The sequence below is a fragment of the Diorhabda carinulata genome, chromosome 11, assembly GCF_026250575.1.
Source record: "Diorhabda carinulata isolate Delta chromosome 11, icDioCari1.1, whole genome shotgun sequence".
Classification (NCBI taxonomy): Eukaryota; Metazoa; Arthropoda; class Insecta; order Coleoptera; family Chrysomelidae; genus Diorhabda; species Diorhabda carinulata.
The window spans coordinates 5,619,661-5,635,988 of NC_079470.1; the positions used below are offsets into that span (position 1 = coordinate 5,619,661).

General features: G+C 29.7%; 5 protein-coding genes across 6 annotated transcripts; 2 read left to right on the forward strand and 3 right to left on the reverse strand.

Annotated features, from left to right (window-relative positions):
- Positions 1–24: 24 nt before the first annotated feature.
- Positions 25–4,973, reverse strand: LOC130899585 (double-stranded RNA-specific editase Adar). Its single transcript, XM_057809626.1, has 3 exons — positions 4,423–4,973; positions 3,929–4,360; positions 25–2,740 (listed from the first exon to the last, which is right to left on the reverse strand). The coding sequence occupies exons 1-3, from the start codon at positions 4,793–4,795 to the stop codon at positions 1,698–1,700; spliced, it is 1,848 nt and encodes a 615-aa protein (XP_057665609.1). The 5' UTR covers positions 4,796–4,973; the 3' UTR covers positions 25–1,697.
- An 842-nt stretch (positions 4,974–5,815) lies between these two features.
- LOC130899534 (polyprenol reductase) lies at positions 5,816–8,478 on the forward strand. Its single transcript, XM_057809539.1, has 5 exons — positions 5,816–6,428; positions 6,492–6,686; positions 7,136–7,273; positions 7,656–7,819; positions 8,023–8,478. Exons 1-5 carry the CDS (start codon positions 6,101–6,103, stop codon positions 8,113–8,115), a joined length of 918 nt encoding a protein of 305 aa, XP_057665522.1. The 5' UTR covers positions 5,816–6,100; the 3' UTR covers positions 8,116–8,478.
- A 432-nt stretch (positions 8,479–8,910) lies between these two features.
- LOC130899533 (zinc finger protein 558-like) lies at positions 8,911–12,858 on the reverse strand. 2 transcript variants are annotated; one of them, XM_057809538.1, is made up of 4 exons: positions 12,593–12,858; positions 12,042–12,462; positions 10,841–11,021; positions 8,911–9,706 (listed from the first exon to the last, which is right to left on the reverse strand). In XM_057809538.1, the coding sequence occupies exons 1-4, from the start codon at positions 12,782–12,784 to the stop codon at positions 9,022–9,024; spliced, it is 1,479 nt and encodes a 492-aa protein (XP_057665521.1). In that variant the 5' UTR covers positions 12,785–12,858; the 3' UTR covers positions 8,911–9,021. The 2 variants fall into 2 exon arrangements, with proteins under 2 accessions (XP_057665521.1, XP_057665520.1); XM_057809537.1 differs by having other exon boundaries at positions 10,841–11,036.
- A 362-nt stretch (positions 12,859–13,220) lies between these two features.
- Positions 13,221–14,325, forward strand: LOC130899544 (enhancer of rudimentary homolog). The gene is made up of 3 exons (XM_057809552.1): positions 13,221–13,499; positions 13,560–13,745; positions 13,819–14,325. Exons 1-3 carry the CDS (start codon positions 13,497–13,499, stop codon positions 13,939–13,941), a joined length of 312 nt encoding a protein of 103 aa, XP_057665535.1. The 5' UTR covers positions 13,221–13,496; the 3' UTR covers positions 13,942–14,325.
- Positions 14,326–14,460: 135 nt separating this feature from the next.
- On the reverse strand, positions 14,461–16,161 carry LOC130899543 (NADH-cytochrome b5 reductase-like). The gene has a single exon (XM_057809551.1). The coding sequence runs from the start codon at positions 16,012–16,014 to the stop codon at positions 15,124–15,126; it is 891 nt and encodes a 296-aa protein (XP_057665534.1). The 5' UTR covers positions 16,015–16,161; the 3' UTR covers positions 14,461–15,123.
- Positions 16,162–16,328: the final 167 nt, after the last annotated feature.

Here is a 16,328-nt window from a genome sequence, read left to right on the forward strand (position 1 = left end):
ACAAAAAAAAAACCACTAACGCCATTCATATTAATTTGACAAGTTTATTAATTCTAGATTTATATTTATATTAAAACGTATCTACATTTGAGAATCGGAAAAAATCCAAGTACAATTCCAAATTATAAATCGAAGCAGTTCTAAAATAGTATTTATAAAACTTAGGTTCCAAAAACAAAACAAGAATAAAAAAAATATTAAATAAAAATTGAATAAATAAATTCGTAATGATTTTGAAAAAGAATTGCAATGTAAATCAGCAACTTTTTAATAATTTTTGATCTCATGACTGCCATATTATTACAAACACAAATAACAAACAATATAGTCTGTGATGTCGATTTAACAATGAAAAAACCATAAAAAGATTAATAGTCTAACTTTATACTTTGTAACAATATTAAATCTGATGATTGCAAAGTTATTGTGAACTTAAAGTATTAAATTATATTATTAGTAATGCTATTTTAACGTTAAATATTTTTTTTGCAAAGAAATAACAAATAATGGACTCAATATCTAATGATTGCCAACTTATTGTAGGTGAAAAGTAATAAATACTATTATTTTACATATGTTGATTGCCAAATACAGAATCCACAAAAAATATTTTCATTACAGATTGTAGAATAGTAACAAGATTGAAATAACGTGATATCTAATAATTGATCAAATTATTGTGGACAAAATTTCACTAAAACTACCTGCTAAAGAAGTTTTTAGAGATGACTGCCAAGTTATTGCATATATAGTATAGAAGATTGATAAAAAAAATATTACTTCTGAACTGTTGGGGCAACTAACATCTGATGACTGCCAAGTTATTCTGAACTAAAGTTGATGAACAGGGTTTTTAGAAGTAATATCTGATGTCTGCCAAGTTACTGTAAACCCAAAGTGAAATAACAGTTTTTAAAGTTACCAATGATTTAAAGCGACTTAACATCTGACGACTGCCAAGTTATAATGAACCAAATGTAAAAAAAAACAGATGATTTTAGGAAATATCTAAGGTTTGCCAAGTTATTGTGGACCTAAAATAATTACTAATGCAACTAATTTGAAACAACTAAATATATGGCGATTGCCAAGTTATTGGTGGCTAATAGTGAACAATAGAGGATTTTCAGACAAAATAAATCTGATGACTGCCAAGTTATTGAGGTCCTAAACTAAAATAGAGTTTTTGGAAAGATTACTGAGTGTAGCAACTAATTTGAAGCGACTAACAAGAATACAAAACAAAGTTTTTAAAGACAATATCCACTGTCTGCTAAAAATAAGATAAAAGTTTTTAAAAAGTTACAGATCATAGCAACTAATTTGAAACAACTTGACATTTGGTGACTGCCAAGTTATTGTTAACCAATAACTAACAAATAAATTAGTTATTTAAGGGACAGAAGAGGTTTTTAACACAATTACTGAAATTATATCAATTTTGAACACAATTTTATTCAAAATATTTCTTTAACTGTGTTAATTTTATAGAATGCGTTGAAGATAGTAGCGGACTTGTATGAACTGCTTCAACTATTATATTTACACACTTAATAAACCTCTGTAAAAATGTACATTGAATGTTTAGATTATTTTGTATAATGCTTATATATGTAAATTTAAAAAAAAAAGTAATAAAATCATCACTGCAATATAAAGGTACACGAAATTGTAAAAAAAGCATCAACAAAACGATCCTAAACAAAATTTTCTGGTTTAACAGGAACAATATCGAACATGTCTTGCTCCAACGGTTTAGACACCCAGGAACCCAGCTGCGCCTTGACAAAAGCTTCGTACAGACTCATTTTTGCTGCTTTATAACTAGAGACACTTTCTTTTGCGTACATCAACGTCGAGGGTAATACTTTGATATCAGTAGTATTCGATAATTTCGGAAACAAAGAAACGAATCTACTAGCCAAACTCTGTTTACAGACCATCGATACACCTTCTTCCGGTTTCCCCACATGGGTATTTACTATTTCCGGTTCTTTCATTCCCAACGTCCATATTACTGAAAAATTTGGGGCTTTTTGCGGTTGTCGAACTTCTGTCGATGTGATCCTCAACATTTTCGGCCTGTTTAATAAAAACGGCGGCGGTAATCCTTGTAGGGTGCTTTCTATTCTTCCACAAATGGCTCGGTATAAATGACTTTCTTTCATTAGGCTTCCTAAAATGATCGATTTCAAATAGATCGGTTGTATGAAATGTGATAATAGAGCCCCCTGCAATCCCAGTACATTCCATCTACATATTTTATCTGAACAAGACATGGTTAACAATCTTTCTCCTTGAACGATTCCATCCCACGTTTGAAGCGAAGGGGCGTTCTTTACCGGTATAGTCCCTTCTCCTGATTCGATTTTCGATCTTAACTGTCCTCGGGATATTCGATTGGGGTGTTTGTCGATCGACGAATTCTCCTCGTGGGGACTGAATATCCTCGCGTCTCCACACGGAGCCGTATTTATGTACAAATGGAATTCGATACCTTCCTTTAGACGATAACCTTTACCCCCTTTACTTTCGAATATTGAATTATTACTGTTCGTTGTTAATTCTAATTGATCATAAAAATAATTTACTAAACATCTTCTCGATAAAATTTCTGCGTGCATGTCGTTCAACGATGCCCCATTTATACTAATATATTCACCAGAAACGCATTTCGTTCCAGTCGAAACGCAGATTACTTCCGCTGTGTTGATGTCAGAATTTTTTGTCATCACAATACCTGAAATGTTGTAAAATACCTCAGAATTTTGATTAACAAAATTATTTCTATATATATAAACGTTTTCGTAGTGGGATTGTGCCAACTTAAATACCAAAGTGTATGTATGTGAACTTAGAATCAGGTGTTTGGGGTATGTGCGCAAAATTAATGCAAACAGAATTGCCAAGAGGACACAAATGGAGGTAGAGGGAATTAGAAGAGGAGGTAACATCAGATTTGAAAAGAGTGGGAATAACTGAGTGGAGGGAGGACTGAAACTGATGGAGAATTCTAGTAAAAAGAGTAGAAAAAGAAGAACAAAACAGAGCTTAAACATTTTGTATATTTTTTTAATTGTAAATAACAATCTAGCCATGGGCCTTCAAGGTCTAAAGTGCTGTAATATATATATTTATGAAGGGATGTACTTTTAACATGAAAATAATTTTCTCTGAAATATTTCAAGCTTAAGGGGGACTTTATTGAAATTTCCAATAATTCTTAATCTATATGTAAGTATATAATAGAATAATAGAATAAATTTGTCCAGGCTTTTACGCTTAGAAACCTTTGAATAGGTTCCCTACTTTTTCCTTTACCGGTTTTGCAACAATTATTCCAGTCTGGCTTCGGCATTGAAAGCTGAAAACATTGTAACATCTGTATTTTTTTGTATTTTTCGTTATTTTCAAATAATTTATCGAAAATTTGTACACAATATGCCTCAATATGGTACAAAAGATCATCCAAAACAGTATGGGCGCAAAATATTGCATCCTCAATCCCCTAACCACTGGGAATTTGAAGAGAGCAAGCATGTCAGAGTAGACAATATTACAAAGTGGCAAATTGGGAAGTTAGTGATTCGTATCAGTTTACTACTTGGTTCTGAAGCAAGCTGTAGAATAGGAGAAGAAATAAAACATCTTTCGAGGACTTCAGGAAGATCACTTCATCTTTTCAGGAGATGGCACACTAATCAAATCAAAGTTTTGCCAATCTTGAAGCTTTTGAGGAAAAAAAATGAAAGATCCTTCTGATTACTTTAAAAAAAAAAAGAATTTTCAACTTTCTGTATACCATGGATAAAAGCAAGAAAAACAAACCACTCAAAAAGCTTTTATTTAAAATAAAATGTAAACACCTGAAATAGTGCATTCAAGGACAAAGTCCCCCTTAAATATGAATTGTTATTGTTTTGTTTACCTGCAAGAACTTTTCTTCTAATATGAACGATATCATTAGCCATCAAACTACTGAATTTTTCATTAACCAATCTTCCAACTACATCTGCTAATTCTTGTTCTTCTTTTGTAGCAAAAGGAATGTCTTCCATACAAGCAGTTGATACATTGGGAATACTGTAATTAATAAGCTTACTAAGAGCAGAAGAAGCCGCAGCGTTCTTTGCTAGTTTCTTATTAGAACCAGTTCCGATGAAAATTTGATTATTAATCCTAATGGATATTTTGAATCTACCATAAGGATCACTCTCGTTTGAAATACATGTGAATTCTGCGTTAGGGTACAATTCATTCAATAACATTAATGGTCCTTTAACTACTTTACTTTTTTTAGAGTTTCCACTATCTTGTTTCTTACTGATTACTTGATCTGATGTAAAATCCATTTTTATACCTAGATTTGGTGATGGGAGATAATTGAAAGTATAAAAATTATAAAATCACTCTATTACTAACCTGGTAAAGTATTTGAAGAAACAAACGTACCGTTCGTTGGAAACTGTATGAATGATTTTAAAGCTTCTGTAGCGGCTTCCGATTTGGCAGCTTTCTTTGAATTTCCTGAACCATAATATTTCTGTCCGTCGACTTCTACACAGACTTTAAAAGTAGGGTTATGCGAAGGGCCAGAATGTTCAACAACATTGTATTTTAAACCGATTCTCAACTCATTCAATATAGATATAGGATTTTTTTCATTTATGTTTATATTCTTTATTTCATTTTTTCTCTTTTTAAAATTTTGACGAGGTTCATCTTCGTTGGACCTCTTTACAGTTTTTCCAATTGCACAGTCGCTTAATGTTTCAGATTCTAATTCATTCGCCATAATATTAATAACGCAAACTATTTACTGGAATGGTTAAAACCAATCTTTTATTTTATAGTCGATGTTTTTTTTATCGTTTAATGTTTAGTATAAATTATAAAAACTATTAATATCAGACACAAATTACAACTTTTTTGTAAGATGACTGATACTACATAAAACATTCAATTTGATCTACGTTATCTGTCAAATGGAATTTAATAGGTGCGTTCCAAAATATAATTGATTCACTGTGTGTTTTCGTTAAAATATTATGAATTGTTATTTTTAATTCACCTTGGGTTTAGAAATACAAAACAAACGGTATATTATTTATCTATTTTAATTAAATTTAACCTAAAAATTTGTAATTTAATTATTTGACATTTTTTTAATACTTGGCAGTTTTGCCAATATTATTTGTAACTATTTTCACTCAATAAGTCATTTCGAGTAATGTAACTTGAAAAGTCGGCCATATTGTCAACAACAACACTTTATTTAATTTGTGTATAGAAAATTTATTTTTATATAGAAAATATTTGGCCAAAATACATGAAAATAATACACAAATATAACCATAAATTTAATGTACATAACACAAATTTGTCCCCTTAAGACTATATTGCAATTGGTTGTGACGTCTTCCTAAAATGACCATAGGCCTTTTCAACAATTGTGAATGTAATCGGAGAACTTTCTTTTAAAATATTCATAAAATTAAATATATATGGGGAATCTCAATTTCTATATTATTAATCTTGTGTTTATGGAAAAATTATAATTCGTGTTTTATTATTTGGAAATTAGTTTTGAATAAATTATATCTTATAGATTAGAATGATTGACAACGTTGACTAAAAAATTATTAATTTCCATCAATTCAATATCAACATTTCGCTTAAACGTGGATAATCGGCAAATTTTTTTGTCACTATTATGATATGCAGTAATATTTTTAAAAATTATGCATCCATTCAGTGGAACGTATCTTATGAAGCTTCAGTTTGTGAGAAATTATACCAGCTTTGGAATCGTGTAATAAAGAAGAAGAATCATGTAAACAAAAATATAGAAGGTCATTGAACTTTTACCACAAGTTATTTGACAAAATCTACAACTTTAACAAAAATTATTTATAACGGTAATTATTAATGCAATATAATTATCCAAAAACTTTTTAATGTATAAATTAGAAATATTAATAAGATATAACCGTTAAAATTGTGATATTTGTGAGAAGTGAAGTATATCCAATATAAAAAAAATGTTCTAATGTCGAAAAGTTGTTTGTAACTGAAGAAAAGGTATCAATTACAGTTTGATATGAATTACATTATTTTTATATTTTCTGTGGCCACTACAATGTTGATAATCCTTGCTACTCTTTTAAATTTTTTCGAGGCGAAACTACCAGTCGCGTTAGGTCAGTTTTTCAGATACGGCAAATTTGCCAGCAAAGAAAAATGTGCATTGTTCTCTAAATTTAACGTCGAGATTCCTAAGTCATGGTTTAAGCATTTTTACATAGTGGCTTTAATTTGTTACACTATCATGTTTATTGGAATTAACGCTGTCTATATATTTAAATTTGAAGTTCCACATTGCGTTATTCATTGGATGAATGCAATTTCTGGGACTAGTTTATCTTTTGGTGAGTGAATAGAATATTTCTGTGTGTATAAATGTAACTATGATGAATGTATACATTTTTCAGTAACCACAACACAAACTTACATTGCTGTTTGTTTAATGACTTTACAAGTATCTAGAAGGTTTTACGAAACGCATTATGTATCGATTTTTGGTAAGAATAGTTACATCAATGTAAATCAGTACATTTTGGGAATTGTCTACTATCCTGGAACGTGTCTGGCAATACTATGTGAAGCACCAAAGTTTGTAAAATCTCGTAAGGAAATTTAATTATATTTCTCTTCAACTTTTTATTTCTTAGACCTTTTTATATGTTTCTCGTGATGATTTGTCTTGACCTTAGGCCTGTTTTAACAAAAAATCAGTTGAAAATAACAGTAAACTTTTTACCTGATTTTTTGTTAAAAGATACCTAAAATTAAGACAAATTATTGCGAAAAAAATTTATTATATTATGAAATGTCAAAATAGGAATCTTAAAATTTGAAAAGTTCTGCTTTGAAATTTAAATTGCTATTAACAAATATCGAAATTGATTTATCTATGTTCATTTGAATTACCGAAATTAATAACATAACCTAATTTTAACAGATGTCATTCTTAATGTCAATGTGTTATTAGTTTTTGTTGATATTTACTATTGTCGTTTTTTAATACTATTGCGATGAGAATAATAAAACATTTTCTCTATTCCTTCAATTGCAGCTTCATATTTTTCACAAGAAATCAATTTTACCAATGTTACTTATACGGAAATATTAGCAATATGTATATTTTTATGGGCTTGGTGGCATCAATACAAAGCTTCAGAAATCTTGGCAAATTTAAGAAAAAATAAAAAAGGTAACTGATTTTTTTCTCAATATCTTACAGATCTTTTTTATTGTTTTAACAATTTTGGATCATATATTTATCTGCCAGTTTTTTTATCATTCCAAATATTTATTTATCTACATTCTTGTTTAGTAGGTACTTTTTTCGAAAAAATGCTTTCTTGGTTTCAGAATTGAATTTTTTATTACCCCTCAGATTTTTATTTGATTTTAGTTTATCCTTAACAAGTGCTGCAGTTTATCATATGTAATGTCACTGTTTGTTTTAGGGGGGCTTTATAGCATATTATTCATAAATACACACAATGGCATAAGTGATATTTTTTTGAACTTTTACGTAACTGAAAAATGCATAAGAACTGTAGCTCTCATTGTTTACTGAATCTTTTCAGGAGAAATTGTAACATCTGAACACAAATTACCTTTCGGTGATTGGTTTGAATATATATCAAGTCCACTTCAAGCTGCTGAAATAATAATGTACACGGCACTTACTGTGATACTGAAATACCATTTTACTTGGTTTTTTGTGTATGCTTGGGTAGTAGTAAATCAGGTAAGTACATATATGGTTCTTACTGTAATAATCAAAAGTCTTTGGAAACTGTTATTGCAAATGAAAAAAACAACACGGCTTGTGCATTCAAACAAGTTACTGTAATGATAACAAATGAAAAAAATGACTTTACAAATATTTTTCTGCTGTGTTGGTTGGTTTTTCAAAAAAATTTTTAGAGGGTTGTATTGTTGATTTTTTAGGTTGAGACGATGCTATTGAATCATTGGTGGTATCAAGACACATTTCCAGATTATCCCAAAAACAGGAAAGCCTTAATTCCACTTATTTATTAAGCTAACAATCTATTTTAAGGGTAATGGAGATGGGGTTTCCCCTTTAACCTTTTCCAAATGGGACAATATAAACCGATATTTATTTGGGTCAACTTAAAAATGTGTTCAATAATTTCCTTCATGTATATTGTTTTTTTTTAATTCTAAAAATGTTTAAAAAAAATATTCATTTTAAAGTGAACCAGATGCAAATGGATTCTCCCATGTCTATATTTTTTAGTTGAATAATAAAAGTAAAAAACAAATAATTTAAACTAAATGAAAAATCAGAAACTTTTGAATTTTATTCCAGGTGCTAGTAGTTATTGAAAATATTTTTTTTTTATTTTTATACATATTTGATTGAATAAAATATAATAACTCTATCAGTCCTTATTGTTATCACTTTCCCAATAACTTGCCTATATGCAATTTCATTTTGACATTAGACACTAACTTAGAACGTCAAATGAGGTCACGTAATACAATTTTGACTGGAGCACAGTCTTACATACAGGTCCGGAAACGAGAATAGCGGGGTTGGTTCATCCATTCATAAATAGGGCCAAAGCCTATAGAGGGTGCCGAACCCGTAATGACCGTTGTCGATTGCGTGAGGATCTCTTCTGAGAGTCTGATTGCTCAAAAGTGCAGCCCTAACTGGGTAGTAAACTCCATCTAAGGCTAAATATGACCATGAGACCGACAGCGAACAAGTACCGTGAAGGATGCTAAATTACTTCACTCTGTGGCCGCTAGGTCGGCGTTGTAATCGAAAGATGGAATTACATGATAGCCCTATTTAAGAAAAAACAATTTTATTACAAAATATATTCATTTCTATTAATAAAATGATACATGAAAAATTCCTCAACCAAATTGATTATAAAACAATTATTCCTAACCCGAAATCTTCTTCTTCACAATCTATTGTGCATATAATGATATATTCGATATTTTCTCATCGTTAGGTATATTATGTAAAGTTTTCAAATGTAATTTAATATAACTTTTATCGGAAAATCCCTTATGACACTCTGGACATTTGAAGGGTTTTTCCCCGACATGGGCCCTCAAATGTTTTTGCAACTTATTGTTTGCTGTATAGGCTTTAACACACAAAGGACACTGAAATTTTTTCACCACCGGTTTAATTTTAACGTCACCGATACCGTGCGCTTTCGATTTGTGTATATCGAGAGATTTTTGAAATTTGTAACCCTGATCGCATATCTCGCACCTGAAAGGATTTATACGCGAATGAGTGATGATGTGTCGCTTTAATACTGACATATTAATACATTTCCTATCACAGAAATTGCACGGAAAGTTCCTTTCGCCTGTGTGGGTTTTCGTATGGCTATCGAGGTTTATTTTCAAAGGAAATTTTTTTTCACACACTTCACAGGTGTATTTCCATTGGGAGGGATCCATGTGGACGCACATCTTGTGTTTGTATAAATCTGATGAGGTATTGAAGGCTTTCGGGCATATTTCGCAACGGTAGTTACGTTTGTTGGCGTGGATCTTTTCGTGGTGGTACAAATCACTTGCGGTTATATAACCTTTACCGCAAAACGAACAAACGTGCGGCCGATCTCCTGAATGATATCTGAAATTGAAAATAATCACGTCATAATTATTTATCAAGACTTTCTCAAGAATGATGCATAAACTTATCTGAATTTTCAGCGAAGAAACAATCCAAAACTAAAGTTATGTTCAAGCTTTAGTGTAACCAGCAAAACGATCCAAAATTTTAACTGTAGTGCATCCAAAACCGTTCACAACATCTTCATTTTCTTTATAAAAAAATCTAATTACTCTTTTTCAATTAATTTATTCTAATTTTTTAAAATGTTTTCGGTTTATTTGTTATGACAAATAAAACAGATGTCAAGTTTTTAGGAATATTCATTTTACTTGAATTTCCCATTAATGTATCTAAATCATAGATAAACTATAAAATGATCATTGAATTTAATATCCGCTTTACCATAGGCGTGCTATATAAAAATTATTCTGAAGCATATGATATAAAAAAAATTAACAGAAAAAAATGATAGAATTTCAAAAAAAAAACAAAATCTAAGAATTATTTTTAAGTTTGAGTCAAAATGTTACTTTAATATATTTTTATGGTTGGTCGACAGAAGTTTTTCATTTGAACAAGTAATTTTCTAGTCTTGGAATTTTTATATTTTTTATAGCAAAACTTTTGACAAACGGTGCTGTACGGTAACGGGTGTTGGATCATAAACAAAAAAGAAGAAAACAAAATAATCACTTAATTAACGAATTTTTTGGAATATTTGGATTGTATTTAAAAAAATCAAGATATAATCAGATTCGATATAAAATACATTTGAAAAAGCGTCCACGACACGGACCGTGAAGCCGGTCTTGTTCTAATATGTTAATAGAATCTGAAATATGGTGGACGCGCCGGGTATTGTAGAAGAACGAAAGCGGAATTCTCAGAGAAAACCTCTATTTACATACTGCGGCGATTTGTCCTTTTTATTTGTTTATATTCTACAACCGAATTATCGAGAAATCCGTGTTGTATGAATAGGCGCTTGTTTATCACGGTGAAAGTCAGTAAATAATTGGATGTCATAGCGAATGAAACGAAATAGTGTAGAGTAAACGGTAGATTTGAATAACTTAGTGAATAGTTAAGTGGATGATTATCATAAATATCGAGTAGTTTAGTGTTTAGTGCATAGTTACTTTTCATGCTTACCTTTTATGTGCTTCGAGGTAAACTTTGGTGGCGAAGCTCCTATTACATATTTCACAAATGAATTTCCTATCTTTAATATTATGTACATTATCAAAATGTCTTTTTTGCATATATTTATTTTTAAAAGTTATTCCGCATTCCAAACAAGAGGGGGCTGTTTTTTGTTCTTCTTTATCATTACCTACAGAATTACCATCTAAAAGATGATGGAATATCGTCAGAAAATGTAAAAACAGAATGTTTATCAATATTTTCCCCTGTATGATTCTGTACATCATTTTTATAACAACATCTCCTTATTCCAGTCAAAACTCTCAGTTATGAACACTTTCTGAACAAACTGTTTGCTTTTAATAGATCAATACTCATAATCACACAATATATGGTCCTTCGAGCCGGATGAACGAGAAAACTAGGAAAAATTCGAAGGATCAGACAATTTAATTGTAAATGTTGGTGTATTAGTGATAAATATTGTTTTTATGTATTAAAATCATCAACATTTAAAAGAAATATCACTTAGTATGAAAGGTACAAGGTTTAAGAAGAAATAAAAATGATTTGGTAGTAAATTTAAAGACTTGGGTGGATGAAAAAGCGATTATATCACAGTTTCTGGTCGTTCTAACTGGATATGAAGGAGAAAACTGAGGAAATCTCGAAGAATAGGCAAATTAAATTGAAGTTAGGTATCAAGGTAGTATAGTGTTTTTAGTATGAATATCAACAACACTTCTAAATGTTCACAGTAAGAAAAAACAATTACACGATTTCTGGTCCTTCGAGCCGGATTAGAATGATGAAAAGGAATTTTTTCCAAAAATGGCGGGGGGGTCAAATTTAGTAAATCTAGTGGTTGGAAAAGCAATTATGTCACAGTAAAAAAACTTACACTCACAATTACACAATTTCTAGTCCTTCGAGCCGGATTTGAACAAGGAAATTGAGGAAAAATCGACGAAACAAACAATGGGGAACAAATCTGGATGTTGAAGTGGTTGCAAAAACAATTATATCACAGTAACTAAACATTTTAGCACAATTCTGATAATAACCTGAACTAAACACTACAATTTATAGCAAATTAAGATTGTCCCTATAATAGTAAGATTGAAGTCAATAATCAACAGTTTTGACAAAAATCTAAAATGTGGTAAAAATTAATGACCGATTAGTGATATTAATAGAAAATTTCACTTACTGTCATGTTTCATTTCACATATAATAATATGCTTTTTCAAAACATACTTTGAAGCATACTGTTTGCCGCATATGTGACACGGCACCCTCGTACTTTCCGATTTTTTCTCTTTTTTCTCTTTTTTTTTCGTTTTTTCAACTAGAAGTTCTTTAAAATCTGTATCCGAGTTACTATCACTATCATTACGACCATCGTTATCTGATAATATATTGTTCTCCAATGATTCTTCTTCAATTAAAGTTTCTTGTATTAGTTCTTTACAGTCTGTGTTCTCATTTTTAACCACAGCCTCTTCTTTAACACCTATCGTCTTTAAGGACCAATACCAATTGTATGAGTTAATACATAGTGATTTAAATGAATGTACATCATATAAACGTTGACAGCAATAAGAACATACTTGAAATGTACAATTCCAATCCTGTAAACAAAATGAAACTATTTTGATTTCTATTTCATACGGAAAACTAAATATTTCATATGGTGTAATAAATGAGAACAAAAAGATTTTTACTTCGTATGAAAATTTATTATTACTCTTGTATATTTACCAGTTCTGGTACGCATTCCATCAACTTTTGTAAAATATCTTTATTGTCACATTCACCATTTCCCACTTTAAATAATTCAGATGTTGTTTTTAAACATATTAAACAAATTTCTGACATATTTATTGATGTATATTTAACAAGCTTCTGGTAATGACTGACACATAAAAAAAGAAGTAGACATTTTGGGTGCATTCCACTAGGCACTCACGACAATCACGTTCACGACCACGATATTTCCCTTTGTCCAGAGTGTTATTATCTTAAACCCAAATAGAATGTCTTACGAGGCGTTTTGAACGTTCAGATAAATATTAAGGAATGGCAAAAAAGAAAAAAATAAAGCGAAAGCGTTATGTTGTTATTTGTAAGTTATTAAATTTTTCAGTAGAGCGCCTAACAGATTTACACTAAAGTAAAATCAAAACATCTTCTGTGGCGATAGTGAAATATTTGGCATTTCGTCACAAGAATGCTTCAAAAGTACTTATAATTTCCCATATCGCATCAAATAATAAGATATATTTTCATGATTGCACTATGTGGAACGCCTAAAAGAATATCTCAGGAGCCATGTAAGTCTAGTGGAACGCACCATTTGAAATATAAAAAAGTAGATACCATAAAATACATTTTGCTCTGTGATAAAAAATTAAATATTCTATCTATATTTTGCATTAAATTATTTACATTAAATCGTAGTTCTGGATTAAGATGACATCATAATTCGGACATTAATAACTTTTTATTAGCTAGTTAGATAGAATCGACTCCGGAAAAATTGGTTAACAATTTAGTATATTGTTGTAAATGACATTAAAAAAAAGAAGAAGCAATTCCAGACTTATCAACAAAGTTAGCAACGATCAAACAATCTAACTTTTGCCTATAGTATAAAAGTATAAATATGGTAATATCTCTTATATTTAACTTTTATATAGTTAATATTATTATCTTTTATTCTTTTTAGGCACATACTATATTGTTGGTGCAACCAGGTACAAATCCTGAAACTCGAACCTACTCAGATTACGAATCTGTAAACGAGTGTATGGAAGGTGTTTGTAGAATTTATGAGGAACACTTGAAAAGGAGGAATCCAAATACCCCTACAATTACTTACGACATCTCCCAACTGTTTGATTTCGTAGATCAGGTAATTTTTTTTTTGGTTAATAAAATAGAATAATTGTAAATTAATTTTTTTTATATGTATTCACATCATTTAGCTTACCGATTTGAGTTGCCTCGTATATCAAAAATCAACGAATACGTACGCCCCTTATAATAAGGACTGGATTAAAGAAAAAATTTACATATTACTACGACAGGCAGCGGGACATGAAATATAATGGAAAAGGGATTAATTTAAACATCTATAATTTGTTATATTTTGTTTAATTTTTTTTATAATGTAATGTAAGCAGAGGTAATTTAAATTTTGAAACTACAATTTATTCATTGACTGTGATTGTTCAACTGTATTAAATTCAACAACAAGTTATAATCCACATAGTTTCTAGTTAAACATTTCATAATATAACGATAAGTAAATATTTTAATATTTATTTTAACTTTGCTTAAAAAATAATGAAAGTACCATTGAAAAGTCACATTTATTTTAAATTTCATTATTAATGATTATAATATAGGTTTATTTTTTTCTAAGTGATAAAATTTGTGAATTTTTCAAGTTTATTCATAACCTCAACTCAAATTAAAGGAATTATTATTGATATTATTTGTTTCTTTTTAAAATTTAGCAGTAAATTAAACAAATTAACGCCCCAAACTTCTCTTTTATCTTCTCAGGTGTTATAAGAATCTATCATGTACTTATTTCTTACACTGTATCTTGTCATCTTCCTGAATTTCTTTCTATTGTTGCTTCTATTCGCCCCAATTCCCTCGTTTGCTATATGTACTTCTTTCTCAGTACCACACTTCAGTTTTTAATAAGGTTTTTCATTGTTACTAATTTAACTGTTTCTTGTTTATTTCATCTAAAATTCTTGTTCCTTTACTTTTCTTTATCTCCTAATTATCCGATTTTAAGGGGTATTCTTATATCTTCTTCTCACAAAACTATTTCTTCTTTTTTGCTTAATTCATAGAGTTTTTAATTTTTCTATGTTTAAGAAAGTTTGAAACATTTTTTAAGATGACTCGAGTTTAAAAAGTTTGGAAAAACATTGAAATTTGCTAGTATTGCAAAGAATTACACACAAATAAGGAAAAGAGGGTACAGATACAACAATTATAGCACAATTTGTTTGGTATTGGCAATAGATATCTGAAGAATAAAATGTTGGTTAGGTATCCTTCAGAGGTTCATAAAAGCAGACCAAGAACATCATGGATGGAAAAAATAGCAAAAACTAAGCCAGAAAGAGATTTGATGGCAGAACTGAAGACATAATTATACTGTATAATGTATTATCATCTTCAAAGATCAAAATTTACCTATGTTGATGATAACTTAGTGAATACCAAGAATGGTTCCAGAAATTCAAATTTTATAGTAGGAAACTGGGCTAAAAACCAAATATATTTCTCTCTACAATTCCACACTGCAATGAGACTTTTTTAAAATGCGTTATAAAATGTTCATTACCACATATAAGAATTTGGATACCTTCGATTTTATCACTGATGTGATTTTTAACAATATTATAATCCAATTTTGTATTGTGAATTATCTCGTTATATTTGGGTGAGTTATTTTCAGAATCGCTGAGGAAAATTTCGTAATTAAAATTCCAGTATGTTTGTAACTCGTACAATTCCTCCCTCAGATATATGGAATCAACGTTTTTGCAACAAAAATATAATTTTAAAAAAGTGTAACAGTTTTCATTATTAACTATATCACTGATTATGCTATAAAACGGAGCGATTCCTATACCTTGAGCTATAAACAAAATATTTTTGAAAGCATAATTTATTGTAAAATCTCCATATGGACCTCTCCATAACGTTTCTGATCCTAATTTTAAATTTCTAATATACCTGCACATCATTCCAGCTTCGTATAGTTTTATTAACACAGTAAAACTCAATTTTTTTTGTTTATTTATTGGTATAGGTGTGTATGGTCTTTGGAATTCTTCATTTTCTCTTCCAGCTTTAAGCATGATAAACTGTCCTGGTTTATAAATGATGTCTAATTCACCACTTTTTCCTACATTATTGTTCATAGCTTTTACATATTCAAACGTAATCAGTAAAGCATCTTTATATTTCTTTTCGATGTTAATGACTTTAAACAGTGTATAAGCTGTTGGTATTAAACAGTTTCGATACAATTCTTGTAAACTGTGCTTTCTATTATATTTTTTAAGTTGTTCTTCGTAAACGTCTAATATGCAAGGGTTACAACCTGAATTACAACAATCTGATTCATTTGGTTTCAACGGAGGTTCCATTGAATTCAGGACTAAAATCACTTGAAATTAGCAGTTATGATAGTACCTATTTTTGCTACTTTTCATTTTCCTATATTCAAATAGAAATTAGTAATAATAATCTTTTATATTTAACTGCGTATATGTCATTCAAACATAACCTATTTAATCTTCTTTTTTTGAACGTATGAAAGTTGTGTTATTAGAACTAATACTAGCTATAATAAAAGGCAGTTATTTTGTTTTAAAAAATTTTTTACAAGTAAAAAGCGTAAGAATTACCTTTTAAATCATGTGGTATTTTAAATTAAATCGGTATTATTTTTTTTTCTTCA